The 23,725-nt window shown below is 36.2% G+C and overlaps 1 protein-coding gene across 1 annotated transcript in view; it reads right to left on the bottom strand.

The window, feature by feature from the left end:
- Window positions 1–3,366: 3,366 nt before the first annotated feature.
- The window catches only part of LOC130216643 (NLR family CARD domain-containing protein 3-like), a 34,285-nt gene continuing 13,926 nt past the window's right edge, over window positions 3,367–23,725 (bottom strand). The window contains 20 exon segments of the mRNA XM_056448531.1: window positions 3,367–3,430; window positions 6,910–7,080; window positions 7,185–7,358; window positions 7,491–7,661; window positions 8,359–8,532; window positions 10,091–10,261; window positions 11,711–11,881; window positions 11,961–12,134; window positions 12,246–12,265; window positions 12,602–12,719; window positions 13,454–13,624; window positions 13,777–13,944; window positions 14,173–14,203; window positions 14,206–14,342; window positions 20,297–20,778; window positions 20,781–20,911; window positions 20,914–21,657; window positions 21,660–22,127; window positions 22,222–22,417; window positions 22,508–22,592. Of these exon segments, the coding sequence (XP_056304506.1) occupies window positions 3,367–3,430; window positions 6,910–7,080; window positions 7,185–7,358; window positions 7,491–7,661; window positions 8,359–8,532; window positions 10,091–10,261; window positions 11,711–11,881; window positions 11,961–12,134; window positions 12,246–12,265; window positions 12,602–12,719; window positions 13,454–13,624; window positions 13,777–13,944; window positions 14,173–14,203; window positions 14,206–14,342; window positions 20,297–20,778; window positions 20,781–20,911; window positions 20,914–21,657; window positions 21,660–22,127; window positions 22,222–22,417; window positions 22,508–22,592 (4,021 nt within the window).

Here is a 23,725-nt window from a genome sequence, read left to right as displayed (position 1 = left end):
AATCAGTCATTCCGACATCTGAACACCAGAGGACAGTTTTGGGCAATTAAGTTTTGTTATCATAGTCAATAATAATCTTATGTCTATTATGATATCATAATCAGTGAGACCATACTTTTATCACCAACATTTTCTAATTTTGATGGCATTCTAGCAATGCTTTATTGGGTATGTAAAACAAATATACCCCAAATAACATATATATATATATATATATATATATATATATATTATATATATATATATATATATATATATATATATATATATATATATATATATATATACAGTATATCTGCTAATTGCTAATAAAAAAAGATGATTCTAAAATAGTTCATGGTTTTAACTGGGTGATGTATTCTGTTGATCTTTTTAATGGTTAAGGAAGATGGAAGGCCAGTTCACACCAGGTCAAAATGTGTCTTGCAATGCAGGCTGTTTTCTGCACAATACAGGATGTAGCTTCTGAGAAAACAAGAAGTGAAATGGGGCCCCTATAGAGAATCTGTAGGCTATTGCTTAAAGTATTAGTTGCACTATGATACTGCCTTGCAAAAGCTACGGAACACTGAATATCAGTGCACCATGGTGTATTACAGTTAGATTTTAGAAATTTAAGATGTTTTTAAATAATTTTAAATTAATAAAAAATTTGTGGGGGTTTTTTTCTGACAGTCAAAAGTCTGACAGTTCCGAATGTGGAAAGTTGTGACTCACTGTCCTTTAAAGTGTCAAGTGTTTAGTCAGTGTGAAAGTTTCTACGCCTCTGAACATAACAAAAATAGATGATATCTATCCACACACATCCTTAACCAGAAAATTTGACCACTTGTGCTTTATACATACTTTAATATGGTGAAGAAATTTCATAGTTGCATACAGATATTGTTTCTAAATTAAAATTACACTGTAAAACCCAAAAAGTTAAGGCAACTCAACCGTTTGAGGAAACCGACTGCTACAAAGCATTTGAGTTAAAAAACTAATCCTAATGAGTACTGTGAACTTAATCCATTTGAGTAAATGAAGCAATTTGAGCACAGTAAAAGCCAATAAATGAAGAGAACTCAAACCAACTGAGTTCTGTAAAACCCAATGAGGTAAGGCAACTCAAACCATTGAGGAAACTGAGTGCTACAAAGCATTTGAGTTAAACTAATCCATAAGAGTACTGTGAACTTACTTCATTTAAGTTGAGTAATTTAAGTTAAGTAATGAGGTATTTAATCAACTCATTACCTTCAACACTGAGTTCAAAACTCTTTTCAAATGAGTAGAATTAACTTTAGTCAATTTTAAGTTAACTGCACTACATTTTATTTAATAAAGTTGGCCTTTGGGTTTTACAGTGTATAACTTTAGGAAATGGGCAAGATTAACCGTTGAGAACAATTACAAACCTCAAATCTCAAATTCTTGTTATTTATAAATTTATTTATGGTTTTAATGACAATAACTGTAGTTTAATAATGAAAATGTAATTTAATAAAAGATTATTATGAATAATATTAACAGTATTTGAGTGATGTATCTGCGTTGCTGCAAGGTGTTTTTTGTAACCTTATTTTATGTAGTACATTTTCAGTATAACATTTATATGTATTTGTTATTATATATTAATATTGATTTATTTATTTAACTTTAAATGAAAAGATCCGGTATAAAATGTGTGTGAAAATTGTTAGCCTATTTTAAAAACGTTTAAGTTCTTGAAAGAAGTAAATGAGCTAGTGTTGGAGTCAGACTCCTCCGTGAAATAGAGCTGGCAGTCACTGTACAATAGACTCATTGAAAATAGAATAGTAGATCTTCAGTATAGCACTGTACACTATAGCCACATACATACACACAGTACAATAACACTCTTTATGGTGGAAACATGACCTTTACTTGTGAATCTCAGACAGTTTTTCTTGTAATTATGCAACGTTGGCTAAAACAATATCGAGAGAGTTTGAAAATGTTGGAATCTGAGGTTGATGGGTTATTTGAGTGTACGTTTACTCATTTAGGGTCCAATTGTGCTGGGGGGGGGGGGTGATTATATATGTTATTATTTTAAACTATGTAAGAAATGACTAAATGCATGAATATATATAACGATAAAGAAAAACAGTGATAGAGACTGTGACTTTAGAAGATTCTTTAATTTTCCACTGCAAAATTATTTAACTGCAACCATTTCGCAAAATAAAATTATAATGGGTTCAGTGACGCTCAAAACGTCAAACATTAGGCCTATATAATTTTAATACTCTCAATAATTAAAAACCGTCATGTGAATGTTGTAAATCAAAAAACAGGCCTATAGACAGTTTCATTGGGCGTGGCTGCTGCTGTTGTGAGGTCGACGTCATTCTCATATCAGGACACGAGGGGGCAGGTGATTCTCTAACTGCTTCCTTTGTACAGAAAATAAATGGGTGTTGTTATAGTTATTTTTGCATATATGCCTATGCTCACTATATATTATCTAAAAAATTTGGTTGGATTGTAGCTCTTAACAGCCCAACAGTGTATAATATGTATCAAATTCTACTAACAATATTAAAAATAAAGACAATGTTTTATAAAGTACAATACTGTTATGTTTGTATATCAAATACCATGTAATAGTTGAAGCGCCATCAGGGCAGGAGCAAGCTGAAATGGCGCTCTAGGCAAACGACGATCATGCCACCCTCAAACTGAAAGTGAAAACTATGGGGGTGTGATTTCGCCTACTACAGCGAGGGCCGGGAGGAGGGTAGGGTTGGGTTGAGTATCTGCTGGTGAACCGAACAGTGGGGCGATCGCGAACTGAAGAGCCGGGGGAGGGGGGGGGGGGGGGGGTCCCAATTGTGTGCACGTGCCTGGTCAAAAATGTAAGCGGAAAATTGTGGCTCTTGTTTTCATGTTACCACGTTGTTCACATCAGAATATTCAAATTGTAAATCAATGTAACATTTGCAAAATAATAAAGATGCAATTTCTTTACCCATTTGCATAATCCAAAAAAGAAAAAAAAGAAAAGGGGAAAAAAGATTTCTTACCTCAGTTTTACTTTACACTTTGTATCCAGCAGTAAATCATTGAGCTCCTTCACTCCTGATTGTCCAGGATCATTCCTCTGCGGATCCAGCTCTATGGTGTGAAGGGTTTGATCTCAGAGCTGAAGCCAGAGCTTTATAACCTTCTTCACTGATACTGCAGTCTGAAAGTCTAGAACAGGGAACTCGTTTTTATTCAAACAAACATGCAGAACTGAAAATTTACAAGACATTTAATTTGTCAGACATCAGCTCACCCGAGTTTCTCCAGTTTACTGTCCTTCAGTCCATCAGAGAGCAGCTTCACTCCTGAATCCTGCAGATTATTTTGCTCAGGTCAAGATCCCTCAAACTGCTGGACTCTGAACTGAGAACTGAAGCCAGAGCTGAACAGCTTTCCTCTGTTGGTTCACACTATTGAACCTGAATGTAATAAAAAAAATATATATTAACATTCATATAATTAATACATACTTGCAATATGTTTATTATAATCAATGTAATATAACATTTATTATAACCATTATTAATGAAGAAATGTTGTCTACATTTACATAGACTATTCTGGCAACACTTTACAATAACGGTACATGAATAATAATGTATAATGTTAACTAACATTACCTTATACAAAAATAATGATGAGTTAAGCATGCGTTAATCATGAACTAACTACAACATGAGTCAAAGAGTTCGTGTAAATAATGACTACCTTAATTACTTGTTAGTTCATGCTGTTAGTGTAATAATTAAAGGTGCAGTATGTATGTTTGACACCCAGTGGTTGAAATAGGTATTGCACTCCAGGATCAAAACAAACAAATTTAAACCATATTCTAAATAAAAGCAACAGTACCTGATAGAAGGAATCAAATTTAAAAGGAGTTTTTGTCCTAAGCAACACCTAAATTAATATATTAGAAACGGCTTCTCACAGGTGAACAACAGAAAACTATGACAATCATCTCTGGTAAACCTCATGTGCTTTATTCAGTGTTACATTCTAACAATGTGAGTTTGAATGCCATTTTACATGACGTTTATTGGCATATACTGAAAGCAGCAGCAGATAGTGCAGCTCAGATTTGGAAATAAAATAAACCGTTTGAAATTGAACTTTAGAACTAAACACATATCAGCGATTTAGCATGTAGGCTACATTTAATAATGATAAAGAGGTTTAATATGTATTAAATAGATTATAAACCTTACCATTTCGTGAGTGGGTGCATAATCTGTGCTTCTGAATGGCTGTATTTAAAATTCTGTCATGTTTCGTCTGGTGCAATATAACGAAGCGTGTTGTTACATGCGGTTACATTGTAGGCTAACCTGCTCACCTAATGTTTACATTCGTATTATTTATATCAATTGTTAATTAATAACCTCATGTGGAACTGTATCAGTCTCATTTCGCAGTCTGCTAATGTTACTGTCCACCGAAGGTCGCATTTCGCTCACGGACGCATACTTTCAAAGCCTTTCTGAATGAATGAATGAAATACAGGGTTTTCCACCAAGTCAACCTGGAGTGCTGAATTATAATTGGCTAAACTGGCATTGGGCAAGTTAAAGGAACATAAACAAAGACAGTTCCGGCACGGAAAATACATTTCAAAGCAGAATATCTGACTTTAGCATTGTTTTTCAGATAAACAATTATGTTTACTTGGCATGTTTCTTAAATGTCTGCAAACATATTATGGTATTTTTATGCTTTAGAAGGGTCAAAAACTACTTACAGCACCTTTAACACTTAACTTTAAGCTAAATGTAACCAACAGGAACTCATGAGCTGTTAATGTACAATTATGTCATGACTTTACTTGGAGGGGCACATCACCATTAACTCATCCTTAACTACTCATGAACTCTTGTGTTTAAACTGTTGGTTTAAACACACTACACAGACGTGCATAAGGAGTTCATGAGTAGTTAAGAATGGGTTAATGATGATGTGCCCTTCAAAGTAAAGTCACAACATAATTATACATGGTCACACTTTATTTTGATGGTCCATTGGTAAATTTAAGTTACTGTACATGGCATCTACATGCCAACTAATTCTCTTTAGATTATAAGTAGACTTTTAAGTTGGGGATAGCGTTGTGGTTGTGGTTAGGGTTGGTGTAAGCTGACATGTACTTGCAAAGTTTCTTATAGTCAGTTAAATGTCGGTTGAAGGAGCAGTATCAACAGATATTAAGCAGACAGTCTACTAATACTCAAATGGACCATCAAGATAAAGTGTTACCTTATACATTAAAATAGTTACATTTTCCTCCTTTCTAGGGGTTTGGATCATTTATGAACCACGAATTCATGATTATTAAATTAAGCATAAACTATTGTGGTAATAGGGTATATGCCGAACTAGTGTTTTCCCATACTGGTAAACTTCCGATGAGGTTATTGTGAGTTTTTTTCCATTTTATACGGTTCCTTTTACAGCATCGATGTTGTATTGTAATTTAAATACAATCAGTTAAACAGACTTTGGCATTCATTTAGTTGCTCAAGCGTATAACGAGACAAAAAGCCGTTCGCTTGCACGCGCCCGTCAGAATCGGCAGGCTAGCGCAGAAGCTCCATTCAATATACTGGGGTAAAATAAAAGCTCATATTATAAAGACATAGCGGGGAAAATGTAATTTAATGCAGTGCTTCTTGTTCAATCTGAGACCCACTTTATTTCGGATAAATAAGTGGAGATGGCTGATTTTTGAAAGAAAACAGACCTTAAACGTGCCGATTTTGCATTGGCATACACTTCACCGGAAACGATTAACCCAGTGTTACGTCCCAGGACGTATTTGTTTCTGTTTTGTATTTTTCTTTTTTTTTTTTTCTTTCTCTGCTACACCCTAGTAGGAGCTAATGACCGTCACCTGCTGCCACTTCTGAACCACTCCGTGATTGGACGAGAAAAGCAGTGGGCATTTAAACAGCAGTTCTCCACTAGAACAGTGTGTTTTTGTGTGTGTGTGGAGGCTTTGTTTTTGTGAGGCTTTATAAATATATATTTAGTTTGATTCTTTAAGCATCATTTGTTGATTAGGAGCTTTAATTTGTTTAAGTTCTGCTGATGCTGTTGATCATCTGAAATAGCTTTTGCCTCGAACTCTTTTTGATTGTAAGTTAATTTCTGTTTTCAATACTACTTTGTTATCCACTCTTTATTCTGTTAATTTGGGATTGGGTTAGTAGGGAGGGGGTGCCATTTTTCTTTTGTAACCATTTTCTCCTGTTTAAGTTAGTAAGGGAGTGAGAGTATTTTTGATGTATTTTTCTTTTCTTTGATAGATTATCCAGTTCTTCCCTTTCTCTCAGTTAGAGAACGTTTGTTTGTTGTTTTGGCTTGAACCCCCTCTTGAAGCCTTTTTCTTTTGGAACCCTCCCTTAATCCTTTAATAAATATTGTTAATCTTTATGCAAGTTGCATTTTCTTTGTTGTTTAGTCCTTTGAGAAGTTGCTGATGTGGCCTCATTGCTGACACACACACACAAAACTCCACTAATATTCTGTAGCGTTCCTGTGTCCCCCTAGACAGAGTTGAGGGGAACGTAACACCCAGGTTACTGGCATATTAAAAAGTCCTATTAGCATGCTTCGGCATATACCCTATTAATACATTAACTAACAAACATTCATGTACTAACAAGTGATTATTCACATATGAACTCATGTGACTCATGTTTTAGTTAAAGTTAGTTCATGATTAGCGCATGCAACTCATTATTAGTTCATAATAAAGTAATGCTTATTTTACATATTAATACATCATTATTCATGTACTGTTATTGTAAAGTGTTATCAACAAGTTAAAAAGTTCTGTAATTTCAGCTGTGTGGAATGTATTTGCTGGTTAAATATACTGACTTGAGGATCTTTAGCTCACACACAGGATTCTTCAGTCCCTCACAGATCTCTCTGACTCCTGAGTCCAGCAGACGACTGTTGTTCAGGTTCATCTCTTTCAGGATGGTTTTGGATGAAAGAACAGTGGCTAGAACTGAACAGCTTTTCTCTGTCAGCTCACAATTATTCAGCCTAAACACAAAAACAGCATGATTTATTCTGCACACCCTCAACAAACAACTCTGCATGTTTAAATATAATTTACTGTAAGTTCTAATGTATAAACTCATGCTTACTTGATTTTCTCCACTTTGCTATGAGAGTCCATCAGAAGAGCAGAGAGCTTCTCTCCATCCAGATCTTTTAATCTGTCTTCATTCAGATCCAGTTCTGTCAGTAATAATGGACTTTTACCAAGAGCATTAGTAAGATGCTCACACGCTTCTTCTGCAGCAGGACTCCTCAAAAACCTAAAGAAATAATATTAGAATTTTTATTAAAAAGCCATCACCCTTGAAGAAAGAGCTTTTTGCTTGTATCAAGACAGCGTTTTGTTTTGCTAAAGTACAATTAAAACATTTGTAATATTTATTTTGAATCACCTGATGGTCAATTTATTACATCTGTACTGTGATAAATCAGTGAGCTCCTTCACTCCTGATTGTCCAGGATCATTTCCTCTTAGATCCAGCTCTATCAGGTGTGAAGGGTTTGATCTCAGAGCTGAAGCCAGAGCTTTATAACCTTCTTCACCGATACTGCAGTATGACAGTCTGTAAAACAACATATGTTTATTAATAGTTTATTTTGTTTATCTTACTTGGCTTATAAATAGTTTTGGACAAGCTACTGATTGGAACCACCTAAACTAAAACCACATTTGCATATTTCAAATCCAGTTACAGTATTTATCGTAATTAAATATGTAAGGAAAAACTTATGAAAGAAAATATAATTATTATATTTATATTATATTATATTATATATATTATTATATAATTGACTTCAGTGAACACCTGATGTGGTAGTGCTGCCACAATTTGAAGTGGATGACCTCAGACCTGCCTTATTTTCTATTGAATCAATGCACCCGAGTCACTTACTTTGCTTCCACTACAGTTCACAGCTAAAGACAATTTTCAGATGTTGTATTTCAGACATTCGTCAGGTTTTTTTCTTAAATTGCTCCTGTGTGTAGAACTAGTTTCTTTGTTCTGTTGTGTTTTGATATTACTTTTCACTGTTGTAGCTGTATATAACTGCATTCAATATAAATCAATATAAAAGCATTCAATATAAAGATATGGCAGTGTAATGCCATCAAAACTATTCAGGATCAGGAACTACTTCAGCTGTGTGATCTAAAAATAACTGTATACCTTAGAATGTTCATCAGCTTAATCAGAATGAAACACTCAACAGCTCTACAAAATTAACAGACATAAGTAAAACAGTGGTGTAAATACAAACTTCAGTTTCTCCAATCCACATCGCTTATTTTGCAACAGTGAGCAGATCTTAAATATTCCAGAGTTTCCCAGTTTATTTCCACTCAGATTCAGCTCTTTTAGGTTTGACGGGTTAGAATTAAATGCTGAAGTCAAAGCAGCACATTCTTCTTCTGTGATATTGGTAATATTCAGACTGCAGAGAAATTAAGCAAAGACATGAAAAGTTATTTAGTTTTATTTTCTTCAATCACAATATTTGAAGAATAATCTACAACCCCAAATCAGGAAACAGTTGGGACAGGATGAAAAACACAAATAAACAAATAAAGTAGTGACTTCCAAATTTACTTCGACTTGTATTTCATTGCAGACAAAATGAACACAAAATATTTCATCTTCTGTCTGGTCAACTACATTTCATTTGTAAATTTATATAAATTCCTGAACTGCATTTCAGAACTGCAACACATTCCAAAAAAAGTTTGGAGAGTAGTAGTTTAGGGCTAGTAATCAGGTAAACTGGTTTAATGATGATGTGGTTTGATTGTTATTATAATTCGGTTTTTTAAAAAAACAGCATCCAAGAAAGGTCCAGTCCTTTAGGAGCAAAGACGAGCCAAGGATCACCAGTTTGTCTACAAATACGTGAGAATATATATATGAACTACACTGTTCCTATTTACTGTGACCTTTTATGTGAAGCTGCTTTGACACAATCTACATTGTATAAGCGCTATACAAATAAAGGGGAATTGAATTGAATTGAATTGAATATTATTGAAATGTTAAAAAACCAATGTTCCTCAAAGAAAGATAGGAAGACATTTGGATATTTCACCTTTAGCAGTGAATAACATACTTAAAAGATTCAAGGAACCTGGAGGAATTTCAGTGCGTAAAGTTCAAGGGTGCAAGCCTACACTGAACAACCGTGATCTCTGATCCCTTAGGCGGCACTTCATCAAGAATTGTCATTCATCTATAGGCGATATCTACACATGGGCTCAGGATTACTTTGACAAACCTTTGTCAAGTACCACAATACGTAGTTACATCCACAAATGCCAGTTAAAGGTGTTCTTTGTCAAAAGAAAGCCCTATGTTAACAGTGTCCAGAAGCGCCGTCGACTTCATCGACAAGACAATACAAAGCAACATTCTGCACACATTACAAATTCCTGGCTGCTGAGGAAGAGGATACAGGTACTAAACTGGCCTGACTGCTGTCCTGATATGTCTCCAATAGAGAAAGGGTTTTGAAGCAGAAATTGTGACAATAAAGATCCTGTACTATTGCCCACCTTAACACTTGTTTACAGAAAGAGTCACAAAATTACACCTGAAATACTCCATCACTTGGTGTCTTCAGTCCCTAAATGTCTTTTATGCATTGTGAAAAGAACTGGCAATATGACAAAGTGGTATAAGCTTTACTGATCCAATGCTTTTGAAATGTGTTGCAAGAACCAAAATTGGAATATGTTTATTTTTAAATAAAAAAACAAAGAACACAAAATAAATGATTGTTCTATTGTCTGCAATGAAATACAACTCAAAGTAAATTTAGAAATCACTACTTTTTTTATTTGCATTTTCAATACTGTTCCAACTTTTTCTGATTTGGGGTTGTACATAATTCCACTAATATTAAGCGCTTGAATTCTTTTAAGAACAGCAATAATTGCAATATTGATTAGATTTTAGTCATTTACATTTCGCTTGCAAAATGCACAACAATGTACAATACTCACGTCAGTGCACTGATTTTACAGTGTTTATCCTGCAGCAGAACAGAAAGCTTATCCATCGTCATGTCTCGTAGTTGACGATCACTCAGTTTTAGTTCTTTCAAGAGTAACAGGTTTTTACCCAAAATTCTATTCACAAACTGACAGACTTCATCAGCAGCAGGACTCAAAAACCTGAAGAAGAGAAGATCACATTAAATTCAGTGCACTACTAAATCTAGTTTGATGTAAAACAGCATCTAACTCAAAGTTGTTTACATTTTTAAGACTTCTTATTTAAAAAAAAAAAAAAAAAGGTTTTATCTACAAAGTTGAACTCTAGCTTGGCTCTATAAGGTTCTCTTGTGAGCCAATCAGCATTTTTAATGCACACACGAGGACCAATCAGGACCAGCTTTCTTTGTCATTTTTGCCAGATTGCTCCATTGACAGCAGGAAAGACCAAAAAGAAATCCCAAAAGATCATACAAAATCAGAGTGGGCTAAATAATGCCGCACCACACAAATTGAGAAGTGTGTAAATGTGATGATTTAGAAGCATTTTTTGACATTGAAATGAAATGTTAAATTTTACACTGTTGAAAAAGAACCGAAATATTAAAAATGTGTATATTAAATGTAAAATATTTTTATTTGTGTGTATATAGTCAGTGAAACATTTTTCAGTGTTTAATAAACTCATTTCCTCTTAGTCTGTTTTCTTTTAAAGTCTTTAAATTTAACATTAAGCCTTGAAGGGCAAATACTAAATTGAATTCATGAGGCATATAATTTAATAATATAGCATAAAATTCAATAAAATAATTCAATAATATAGCATAAAATTCAATAAATATAATTCAATAATATAGCATAAAATTCAATAAATATAATTCAATAATATAGCATAAAATTCTTATTAAATATAATTCAATAATTCATATAAAGCAGAAAGTTTAATAATTATGACCACATTATCCATCTGCACTGGATAAAATATTTAACACAGCCTTGTATGTTAAATTTGAACAAGTAAAAATATTCATCCTAATACATTAAATAAATGTTAAAGAAAGCACAAATGTAACTTTCTCAAGCATCAACACATTGTTACAACACCAAATTATATATTTTGATTGTATTTCTTGAAAATGAATGCTTCAATGAATGATCTGCCAGATAGAACCTTATAATTCCAAGCGGAAAAGGACTTTTCAGAATTAGAAGGTTCTATCTGCATTTACCGTGGTTTTTACTCCAATTTGCAAATGTAAGAGAACTTTGATAATTTACATTTAGAGTAATTGGGGGTCTCAATTTGGGGTCTCTGTCATGTTAATGTATGAAAGAGAACTGTTACACACATTGTTTGTTATATGGAATGCAAAAACTTTGAAGCTTAATATCTCAAAATCATTCAGAACGCAGATAGAACCTTATTATTCTAAGGTGACGAAATACAGTGCAAAAAAGGACTGTTGTAGCAGTGTTGTATCTGGCGTAAAACAATGTTTCCTTTGAAAACTAAGCTTTTTATCCTTTTTGTATTGTTATCAATCTGTCCTCTAATATTGATCCACTGTTTCCTGAAAATAATTCCTAGATACATAAATTAATTGTATTCATTTTTCCATCATAACTGACCTCAGTTTTGCTTTACACTGAGGATCCTGTAGGACATCAAATAGCTCCTTCACTCCTGATTCACCAGGATCATTTCCTCTGAGATCCAGCTCTATCAGGTGTGAAGGGTTTAATTTCAGAGCTGAAGCCAGAGCTTTATAACCTTCTTCACTGATACTGCAGTCTGAAAGACTAGAGTAAAACAAACATTTTTAATATATTAAATGTTCTAAAACTTCACATTGAATTATGCTTATTTCCAAACTCAAACCTGAGTATCTGCAGTGAGCATTGTGAATTTCCCAACAGAGCAGAGATTTGCGTCACTCCAGAGTCTCCTAGTTGGTTCCTACTCAGATCCAGCTCTTTCAGCTTTGTGGGGTTTGAAATAAAAGCCGAAGCCAGATCAGCACAGCCTGCTTCTCCAATACTGACACCATTCAAACTATAGAACAAGAAAATCAAATCAAGCAATGCATGCAACGTTTATATTCACAATTTTACATGACATTTGTTTGCAATGGTGTGTTTGTATTGTTTATTAAGATCTGCTTACTTCAGCTTTTCCAGTCTACACTGTTTATTTTCAAACAAGTTGAAAATATCTTCATTCCAGAGTCTCTGATTTAGTTTCACTCAAATCCAGGTCTTTTAAATTTGAAGGGTTTGAATTCAAGGCTTTTATCAGAACGCCACAGTCTTCTTCTGTAATTCTGCTGCTCTTCAGACTGCATAAAGAGAAAACCACATTCAGTTTATATTAGATACTACTTTCACTACATAATAAATGCACAATAATAAATACACAAAGTAACTCAATCATCAAACTTATAAAAAGGGTCATCATTTTGGTGAGACTTACGTCAGTGTGTTTATTTTACAGTGTTTATCTTCCAGTAGAGGAGCAAGCACCTTCAGTTTTGTGACTAGTTTATGTTCGCTCAGATTCAGCTTTCTCAACAGTAAAGGGTTTTCATTGAGAATATTTGTCAAATCTGTGAAGGCTTTCTCTGCATCAGGATGCAAAAATCTGCAGGAGAGAAGTTAAAGGAAATTGAAATCAACTGACAAAAACAGGTGTATGATCTTATTGTAATTGGAATAGCGTGGGAATGTTTGTCCTGAATTGAATGTAATGGAACAAGTAACTTGAAATAAAATGTCTACAATCTCAGAAATAGAGGGGGTACGGCCTTTTTAGATGCTAATATGCTAAAGTCTCAGCCTCAAATGTCCTTCCAAGCACCACCCACAGACCTGTGGCTAAACATCTGACGCGTATGGCACAGTTTTCTGGAAACACTTTTGCAGATCCTTTGACTGGTTTAAATATACAGCATTTGTGGGAGTCAAGCGTGCAGAAATCTTAACCAGCCAGCATGTAAACACGTCTTATTGAATAAAAAAAAAGCTGTGATGTCATATTGATGACAATTCTTATTAATTAATATGATGTACGGTTGCGTGCTGGCCAGGCTGTTATTCTGTGGACATTTCCATGCTTCTAAACATGAGGCATTGGTTGGTTAATCTGTCAGTCATATAACATGTGGGTGGTCTTCAGGTGTCAGTCTGAGGTCTGGCCATGCGAGACTAACATGTATACTATAGGTACTAACATGTACCTAAAAGGTATCAGCACGGATTCTTTGATTACAAACATGTGCCTTTAGAAAAATCACCTGATGACAGATTTCATACATTTTTCTAAGAGTTAAAAAAATGTAACTACATGCTATTATGTGTTATTACACCACATCCCACCTCAATTGGAGATTATGACTTAGATTTTGTAGGCCATCAAGGAGCTTCTTTACTCCTGATTCACCAGGATCATTTCCTCTGAGATCCAGCTCTGTTAGGTGTGAAAGCTTTGATTCCAGGGCTGTGGCCAGAGCTTCATAACCTTCTTCTGTGATACTGCAGTCTGAAAGCCTAAAATAAGAAATGAAAAGTTACATTCTGCTAATTAACAAGACATTATAGATAGTATTTGAGACAGAAAAAAAAAGATATTGCAAATTTTGTTCCTTCTACAAACTTTATTTTTCAAACCAATAAGACAGAGACATTAAACATGAACTCACCCGAGTTTCTCTAGTTTACAGTTGTCTTTCAGGCCATCAGAGAGCAGCGTCACTCCTGAACCCTTCAGATTATTATTGCTCAGGTCAAGATCCTTCAGACTGCTGGAGCAGAACTGAGAACTGAAGCCAGAGCTGAACAGGTTCTCTGTTATACCACATTTACTGAGCCTGAAAACCAAAATAAAGTCATTGATCTATACACTTTGTATTTCAATAAATATGCTACAAAATATGTCATGTGATTTACAAAATACAGACAGAGAGATATATCTTCAATGGACAATCATTACCAACATGAATTCACTATACAAAACTGGAAAATAAAATATCCATTGCCTTTATCACTACAAAATTATCTAAATCATTCACAGGATTTTCTGTTGTCACACAACTTACCCCAATATCTCCAATTTACACATTGTACTCTCAGTCCAGAGCAGAGCTGCTGCACTCCTGAATCCTGCAGCTCATTATTGCTCATGTTCAGCTCTATCAGATTGTTTTCTGATGAGAGGGCATTAGACATACTACAACAGCTTTCGTTTGTTAACTCACAAGCATTTAACCTAGAAAAAATATCAGAATACAAACACTCTGTAGAATTAATACTTTTTTGCATTGTTTTGAAACAAATAGTGAATATACCAGTGGACTATCCTGATGTACTTTCACTTTATTGATGCAATCAAATTGCATTATGCAATCTCGCTCAGATGAAGCGCAACATCTAATTGTCAGTATTTGCCACTTTAACCAAAGGCTGATCAGATTATAAAAGTAAACTTAACTTTAAATAAAGTTGCATGCAGCAACTCCCATGGAGAAAGGATTTACTATGTGTTGTATTGGTTTTCTAGATATAACTTTCAGACAACTGGCCACCACTTGTGTGTCAGCATGCTGTATTTTGGTTGAAGAGAGGTATCACTTCTTTTACTGGTCAGAGGCAATAGATTTAATCCAATTAATACCTCATTAATAATGCATCTGACTACTACAAAAGAAAGGCTGGCATTCATCTTATTACAAGTTTTACCCATTGTGATACCGTCATGATCACCAGCGATATAACCACCAAAGATCGCTGGAAAACATTGACATTTCACACGAACTACAATCCTGCCTTATAACGGACTACAGATCCAGTCATGCAACACACACCACACCTGCCCAAGTCTCCACTAATTAGACACTCACAGCTAAAGCAGACTGATTCATGGACTATTTAAACAGCACAGACACACACACTGTGCCTAATCTTCTTTAACAGTAAAGCAACGCTGACAACAGGGGTGTGGACCTAAATGCAGGGTTATTGAGACAGAGATGGTCAGCAAGCAACAGTCAACACAGGAGCAAACAGATGTATACGGGCAATCCAAAGTCGTGGTCAATTTAACAGGGTGGTCAATTTAACAGGCAGAAGTTCAACAGGCCGGCAGTATTTCTGAAACCGCTCTTCCCCGGACTCGAACCCAGTCGTCGCTGTCATCGTGGTCAACTCCTCTCTGCGTTTCAAGTCCGCCGACGTACACAACGAGCTAACTGACAAACTGGAAGCTGTGCGAAAGCCCTCCACATGGAGGTAAGCGGCAGCAGGTAAGCGGTGTCACACCGACCTGTAGCGTTTGCTTAAAAAAAATTAAATGCAGCCAAACGTACCTCCAGCTACATAATTCGTGGTCTTCAGAAACGTCCACGGGACTACATTTTCAGAATAAGCCTGTGTTGTGTTTGTCTGTGCTGTTTAAATAGTCCGCGAATTAGTCCGTAAGCAGCTTCAGCTGTCTAATCAGTGGAGACTTGCGGCAAGTGTGTGTGTTGCATGACTGGATCTGTAGCCATTATGAGCAGGATTGTAGTTCGTGTGAAATGTGAATGTTTTCCAGAAATCTATGCTGGTTAGATCACTGGTGATCATGACAGATACCCAATAACATGTAGGCAAACAAAATTTAAACAAATTCTACGTTATGTCTCATGGATTGATCCCTGTCTTGCCTAACTTGATCAAGAATTGCTTGTAGCAAGATGGAATGTCTGTGTATCCTTTTGTAGTGGACAGATGTTTTGTTTCTGTGGGTCAAATATGGGTCCCTTTTAGAGCATAGAGATGAAAGCTATACCTCTCTTCAAATCTATACCTCCGGATCAGTTTGTTTCTCGATGATAGATATTACATGGCAATCACTGAACATACAAACACTGATGAAATCAAGGTTATGTAAGATAGCAAATTTGCTGAAAAGTTTACTTTCACACATGAAAGTTGCAGAACCATTAATTCTCTGTAGGATTAGCATTTTTCTAAGCAAAATTATTAGAAATTTTCATGGAAAAGACAGATATGATAAGACAGCTGGATGCCGAAGCAACCCTTATGTTGCAACCCTATATCTCTGAATGAATGGCTATTAACATGGTGTGAAGAACAGAAATTGCTCTTTGCCAATAACTGGAATCTTTTCTGGGAGCGTCCTAGGCTTTTCCGCGCTGATGGGCTGCACCCCATCGAGCTGGAGCTGAACTCCTGTCGGACAACATCACCAGAATACTTCGCTCTATCTGACTAGTAAGTAAAAATTCACAAAATTCACAATTTAGCCACACAGACTCCTATTCGTCCCACATAAATAACAGTAATGCATACCTAGCTAACCCCATAGAGACTGGTCTGTTCCTCGTATTATTAGATCAAGAAACAAACGTACTGTATGCTCCAGAAATAATCTATTAAGATTAAACCAGAAAAAACACTAAAAGTGAAAATACAAATTTCATGAAGCTTGGTCTCCTAAACATCAGGTCACTAGCACCTAAAGCACTTATCATAAATGAAATAATAACAGATAACCATCTTAATGCACTCTGTCTCACTGAAACCTGGCTGAAACAAAATGACTATATTAGTTTAAATGAGGCAACCTCCAGGATTCTTATATAAGCATGAGGCTCGTCAAACTGGTCGTGGTGGTGGAGTCGCGTCAATCTTAGTGATATTCTTAATGTTAATCAGAGAAACGGACTTATGTTTAGCTCCTTTGAAGTACTAGCGCTTAATGTGTCCTTCCAAACACTATGCAAAAACCTATGTTATCTCTCGCTCTAATCACCATATATAGACCTCCAGGACCCTATGTCAATTTTCTAAAAGAGTTTTCTGATTTTATCTCTGACTTACTAGTTAAAACTGATAAAATACTAATTGTAGGAGACTTTAACATCCACATAGATGACGCTAACGACACATTAGGGCTCGCGTTTACGGACTTGCTGGTCTCACTAGGAATAAAGCAAAATGTTATTGGTCCAACTCATCGCCTAAAGCATACACTAGATCTAATTCTGTCTTATGGAATTGAGGTCATTGATGTAGACATTATACCACAAAGTGATGATATTACAGACCACTACCTCTTACTATATAGCTGTGTTTACCTGAAATTAGCAGATCCGCTCCGATATATCGCCCTAGTAGAACTATTGTTCCATCCACTAAAGATGAATTTATAAATAACTTACCTGATCTTTCTCTACTTCGAAATGCACCCGCAAACGCAAATGACCTTGATGTAGTAACCAGCAGTATGGATGCAGTCTTTACTAGCACTTTAAATACTGTGGCACCCATCAAACTAAAAAAGGCTAGAGAGAATAAATCTACACCGTGGTATAATAGTCAAACCCGCGCTCTCAAAACAGCAACCCGTGCCCTGGAACGTAAATGGAAAAAAACTAATTTAGAAGTCTTTAGAATTGCATACAAAGACAGTATGTCCAGCTATAGGAGGGCTTTAAAATCTGCCAGGGCTGAGCACCTCCGCAAACTGATAGAAAATAATTATAACAATCCTAGATTCTTATTCAACACCATTGCTAAATTAACAAACAATCGGTCATCTTGGAACAAAACGTTCCACCGCAATTAGTAGTGATGACTTCATGAATTTTTCAGTGATAAAATAGAAGGTTTTAGACAGAAAATAGGAGATATTAAACTTTCTGCACCGCCTTATACTTCAGATCCAGTAAACACGCCTCTGAATCTAAATAACCTACAGTGCTTTAAAATCATAGAACAGGAAGCTAGACAAATTATAAATAGCTCTAAATCAGCTACGTGTATATTGGACCCAATTCCGACAAAGTTACTGAAGAAGCTACCTGTTATAGGAGAACCTCTTCTTAACATTATCAACTCTTCTTTATCTTTAGGCCATGTTCCAAATCCTTACAAGTTAGCTGTTATTAAACCTATTATTAAGAAACCACAACTGGAACCCAGCACTTAGCTAATTATAGGCCTATTTCAAACCTTCCATTTATATCTAAAATAATAGAAAAAGTTGTTTCTGCTCAATGCTCCTTTCTGCAGACCAACAATGTTTTTGAAGTGTTTCAGTCAGGTTTCAGAGCTCATCACAGTACAGAAACTGCGTGTGAAAATAACCAACGATTTACTCTTAGCTGCTGACCAAGGGTGCATCTCGCTATTAGTTCTACTCGATCTTAGTGCGGCATTTGACACCATTGACCATGGTATCCTTATTAATCGCTTAAAGTCTACAGGTGTCCAGGGACATGCCCTACAATGGTTTAAATCATACTTATCTGACCGTTACCAGTTGTAATATAAATGGACAGCCTCACAAATCAGCCCAGTAAAATACGGGGTGCCTCAAGGATCAGTTTTAGGCCCTTTACTGTTTACAATATACATGCTACCCCTGGGAGACATTATTAGAAGACATGGGATCAGCTTTCACTGCTATGCAGATGATACTCAATTATATATTTCAACTAAACCTGACGAGACATCTAATCTGTCCAAGCTAACTGAGTGTATTAAAGATGTTAAAGACTGGATTGACCAACAATTATCTTCTCTTAAACTCAGACAAAACAGAATTATTACTTATTGGGCCTAATCCTGTACACAGCGGATCTCACAACTCGACCTACAATTAGAGGGATACAAAGTTAGCGTTAGCTCTACTATAAAAGATCTGGGTGTCATATTAGACAGGCAATTTAACTTTAAAAATCATATATCCCCATGTCACAAAAACTGCCTTTCTTTCATCTGAGAAATATCGCTAGTACGAAGTATGCTATCCATCTCAGATGCAGAAAGCTAGTCCATGCTTTTATGACTTCTAGGCTGGACTACTGTAATGCTCTGTTTGCTGGCTGCCCAGCATCCTCTATTAACAAACTTCAGCTAGTACAAAATGCAGCTGCCAGAGTTCTTACCAGGTCTAGAAAATTTGATCACATCACCCAATTTTATCCTCCTTACACTGGCTGCCTGTTAAGTTTCGTATTGAATTTAAAATATTGCTTCTACATATAAAGCTTTAAATAATCTAGCTCCTGTTTATCTAACCAATCTTCTGTCTCGCTACAATCCAACTCGCTCTTTAAGGTCTCAAAACTCAGGGCTTCTGGTAGTACCTAGAATAGCAAAGTCGACTAAAGGAGGTCGAGCCTTCTCATTTATAGCTCTAAACTCTGGAATAGCCTTCCTGATAACGTCGAGGCTCAACACACTCTCCCAATTCAAAACTAGATTAAAGACCTATCTGTTCAGTAAAGCATACACTTAGTGCCCCACTTAGGGGGCTTCCACACAGGTTATGCATCTTGCTGATATACACTGTGAACATCAGCTATGCTAATTATTTTCTTTATTCTCCATTTCCACCTCGGGATACTCTTCCCGAGGCCCTCAGACTATGCAGAGTCACTGATTAGATCCAAGACCAACGACGAGAATGATCCCAAGGTTTCCATATCCTGGACCTGGCCGAATCCTGAGCAACTACTGCGATGGTCATGGAAGAGTGGAGAACATTAGACTGTTTCCTGTGACGCTCCAGAGACAGACGAGTCTTCGCTGAGGCCAGCTTCCAGCCTCCGCCACTGAGACTGCAGGCTCTGCACAAGACGTTTGGCCAGCGAGAAATTAAAATGGTCATGCCCAACTGAGCCTGGTTTCTCTCAAGGTTTTTTTTTTCTTCACTTCCGCCTTTAGTGAAGTTTTTTTTCCCTCTCCGCTGTCGCCACTGGCTTGCATGGTTCAGGATCTTAGAGCTGCGCATCGTTGGATTTGCTCTTCAGTATTTGACTCTCAGTAGTGATTATTAAACCACACTGAACTGAGCTAAACTGAACTGAACTTAAACACTACAAACTGAACTACACTGTTCCTATTTACTGTGACCTTTTATGTGAAGCTGCTTTGACACAATCTACATTGTATAAGCGCTATACAAATAAAGGTGAATTGAATTGAATTGAATGTTAACATGTAAACGTGCTATGTACAGATGGGCAGATTGGTGAATTGGCACCTGGTCTACCACAGCCTTCAGCAAATCAATCTAGATTTGAATTAGTTTTCTAGTTTTGTAGGCTCATAATTGTATGTTAATGCCAACTCTAAATCACATCCTGCCAAACTGTCAATCCCCAAGTTAAACAGAGTACAGGAATGTTTAGTTAAATACTTAGTACTTACAAAGCTCTTTTAGAGTTTTTGACCACTTCCAGCAGTCTAAAGAGACACTCGTCTGATTTCTTGAATTTCTGAAGCTCAAACTCCTCCATCTCCTCATCTGAAGTCAACAACACAAAGGCCACAGCAGACCACTGGGCAGGTGAAAGATCATTAGAGGAGAGACTTCCTTGGCTTAACTGAGTCTGAATCGCTTTCACCAGAGTTGTGTCATTCAGTTCATTCAGACAGTAGAACAGATTGATGGATCTCTCTGGAGATAATTTGTCTTCTAATTTCTTCTTGATGTATTCGACTATTTCTGTGCTCTGGTCATTGTTTTTTTCTGTCAACAGGCCATGAAAGAGTGGTCGATTATTTTTGAGTGACATACCAAGAAGGAAGCGAACGAAAAGGTCCAGATGTCCAGTGTCACTCTCAAGTGCCTTGTCCACTGCAGTCTTCAGCAAATCAATCATGGACTCATTTCTGTTTTCCAGCTCTGTAGACTCATCCATGACACATTTTTCTTCTTGTTGTCTAGAAACAGTTGTGCATAAAGAGCTGCGATAAACTCTTGAATGCTCAAGTGAACAAAGCAAAATGTTGTTCCAAGAATGATCCCGGTTTTCTCCTTAAGATCTGGGTACACATGCCGGAGAACACTGACGCTTCAGATACATCAATTCCACAGTCTTCCAGGTCCTTTTCATAGAAGAGCAGTTTGTTTCTCTCCAGATGATGAAATGCCAGTTTCCCCAGTGATAGCATGGCTTCTGTATTCCAGGAAACATCTGGTGTGTATTTTCCTTCATACTTTCGTCTGCTGTGCAGAATCTGAAAGCGCAGAAAGTGTGTGTACATTTGTGTCAGAGTCTTGGGAGTGTCTTCAGGGTTTGATTCCTGGAGTGTTTTGGATGCCTCATCAGCCTGATTGTGTTTCACATCATTATTTTTCTTCTCCTGTAAAATGTTCTGGAGAACAGTGGCTGAAATCCAGCAGAAGACTGGGATGTAGCACATGATAAAGAGACTCTTGGATTGTTTAACATGAGCAATGATTTCATTGGCCAAATTCTCATCTGTGAATCGTTTTCTGAAGTAATTCTCCTTCTTTTGTGCATCGTTAAATCCTTGTATTTCTGTCACTCGGTCAACAAATTCAGGGGGGATCCTAATGGCAGCTGCTGGTCTGCTGGTAATCCAGATGAGAGCAGAAGGAAGCAGATTTCCCTTGATGAGGTTCGTCAGGAGAACATCTAGAGAGGCTGGTGATGAAACATCACGCCACATCTCATTACCATCAAAGTTCAGAGGAAGACGACATTCATCCAATCCATCAAGGATGAACAAGATTTTAAATTTGTCACTTCTTGTGAGATTCAGTCCTTTATCTCTGGGAAAAACTGACATATAAGACTCATTAAGCTTTGTTTATCCTTCTCCTTTACGTTCATTTCTCGAAATGCAAGAAGAAATATAAAACTGATATCTTGATTTTCATTGCCTTCAGACCAGTCTATAATAAACTTTTGCACAGAGACTGATTTCCCGATGCCAGCCACTCCTTTTGTCAGTACAGTTCTGATCTGCTTTTCTTGATCAGGAGCTTCAAACAAATCTTTGCACTCAATCGGTCTCTCTTGTGTTTCATGTCGCCGAGCAGCAGCCTGAATCTGTCTGACCTCATGTTCAGTATTGACTTGTTTGCTGGCACACTGAGTCATATAGAGATCCGTGTAGACGTCATTCAAAAGCTTGGAGTCACCTTGCCTTGCAATTCCTTCAGATACAGACTGATGCTTCTTCTTCAGGTTGAATTTGAGCTTTCTCTGATAAATGAGGACCAGTTCATCTAACACACAAAATGAAAACAAAAAACAAAGTTTGACATAATTTTATTTTAAATTTAATTAGTTAGCAGCTTCTTCTACTTATGAACCTCTCACCTTGTAGAGTATTAGCAACTGTATCTTCTTTCATATCTTTTAAGAAATAGAGTGTAATGTCAAGAGCTGCTTCTTTGATTTTTTCCATCTCCTCTGTAAAGTCCTGCACAAAGTATTGAGTGTTCCCTTTTTGTATTATTTTCTTAAACTTTTCTAGCTCGGTCTTCAGGAACACAATTACTTTGTTCTCAAGATCCTGCAAGTTAAAAAACACACACAAACATAAAAACAAGACATACAAATCAAGACAGGGCAAAATTACCTTAATGTAATTATTTTTGCTTACCTTAAAGATCCCGAGGAGATTTTCTTTGAAACTCTTGCGGGAGCGATGATACTTTAAATCGGAGTCTGATTTTTCATACTGAACCCTATAAACAAAAGCAATTAATGGGATTTAAAAACAAATGTTTATGTGCAGTTTAATAAATACTATTGGCTAAGTTGGAATGGAGTTATTTGGGTGCACTATCCTGTAATAAGACATCAGTTATTTATTTATTTATTTATTTATTTTAATCTTTTGATCCTCAATAGATTGCAATGCAATGAGGAAGGGCTAGGCTGGATTAATCAAAATGACTGAGCACAGTTACGACTGCACAGCGTGATCTGTAGTAAATCCTCTAAAAGCGACTTCCCTGTAGCATTTTATTAGAAATGATTGAGATTTAACAAATTATTTAATTGCTTTTATTGATTCAACACGGCTAATAATCACATGACTAAGGAATCATCCAAATCAGGATTTGCTTTAAACACTCAACTGAATTTTTAAAGTGAGCAGGGTCTTGGAGTAACTAGTTACATGTAACGGCATTACGTAATTTAAATATCAAATAAAAGTATCAGTAACTCGTTACAGCTACTGAGAAAAAAAATGTGTAATTAAATTACAGTTACTTTTGAAAATGTTAAAGATTACAAATGGGGTTACATCTAAATATGTTGAATAATATTAATCTGTTGCTTTGCCTGTTTTGGATATACACGATGCCTTCGGCTAAGGCCATTTATTAAAGCCATGGTATTCTGGTGCTTTTGATTGGTTTTCCGGTTTGAATTTGTTGCGCACCACGTCTACTAGTTACGGTAATCCTATTTGCTGCTAAAAGTATTAGGCTACGACAACCAGTCTGAGAGCTGCCACCATGGCAAGTGATAAAAATGCATTTAATTGCTGGAAATTAAAATATAATTTCACCCTGAAATCACAAATTTCAAGGGAACAAATATAACAGTTCAGTGCAAAATTTGTTTGCCAGCTGTTAAAATAATTTCGACATCAAAGGCTTTATTGTCGAACCTGAGAAAGCATCTGCAGGTATGTAACTTTGCCTTTATTTTCATTCATTCATTTTCTTTTTGGCTTAGTCCCTTTATTAATCCGGGGTCGCCACAGCGGAACGAACCACAAACTTATCCAGCACGTTTTTACGCAGCTGATGCCCTTCCAGCCGCAACCCATCTCTGGGAAATGCCTTTATTTTATAAAAGCAAATGT

This window comes from Danio aesculapii, chromosome 22 (assembly GCF_903798145.1).
Source record: "Danio aesculapii chromosome 22, fDanAes4.1, whole genome shotgun sequence".
Lineage (NCBI taxonomy): Eukaryota > Metazoa > Chordata > Actinopteri > Cypriniformes > Danionidae > Danio > Danio aesculapii.
The sequence above is the reverse complement of the archived record's forward strand: the minus strand, read 5'-3'. Positions and strand labels throughout refer to the sequence as shown.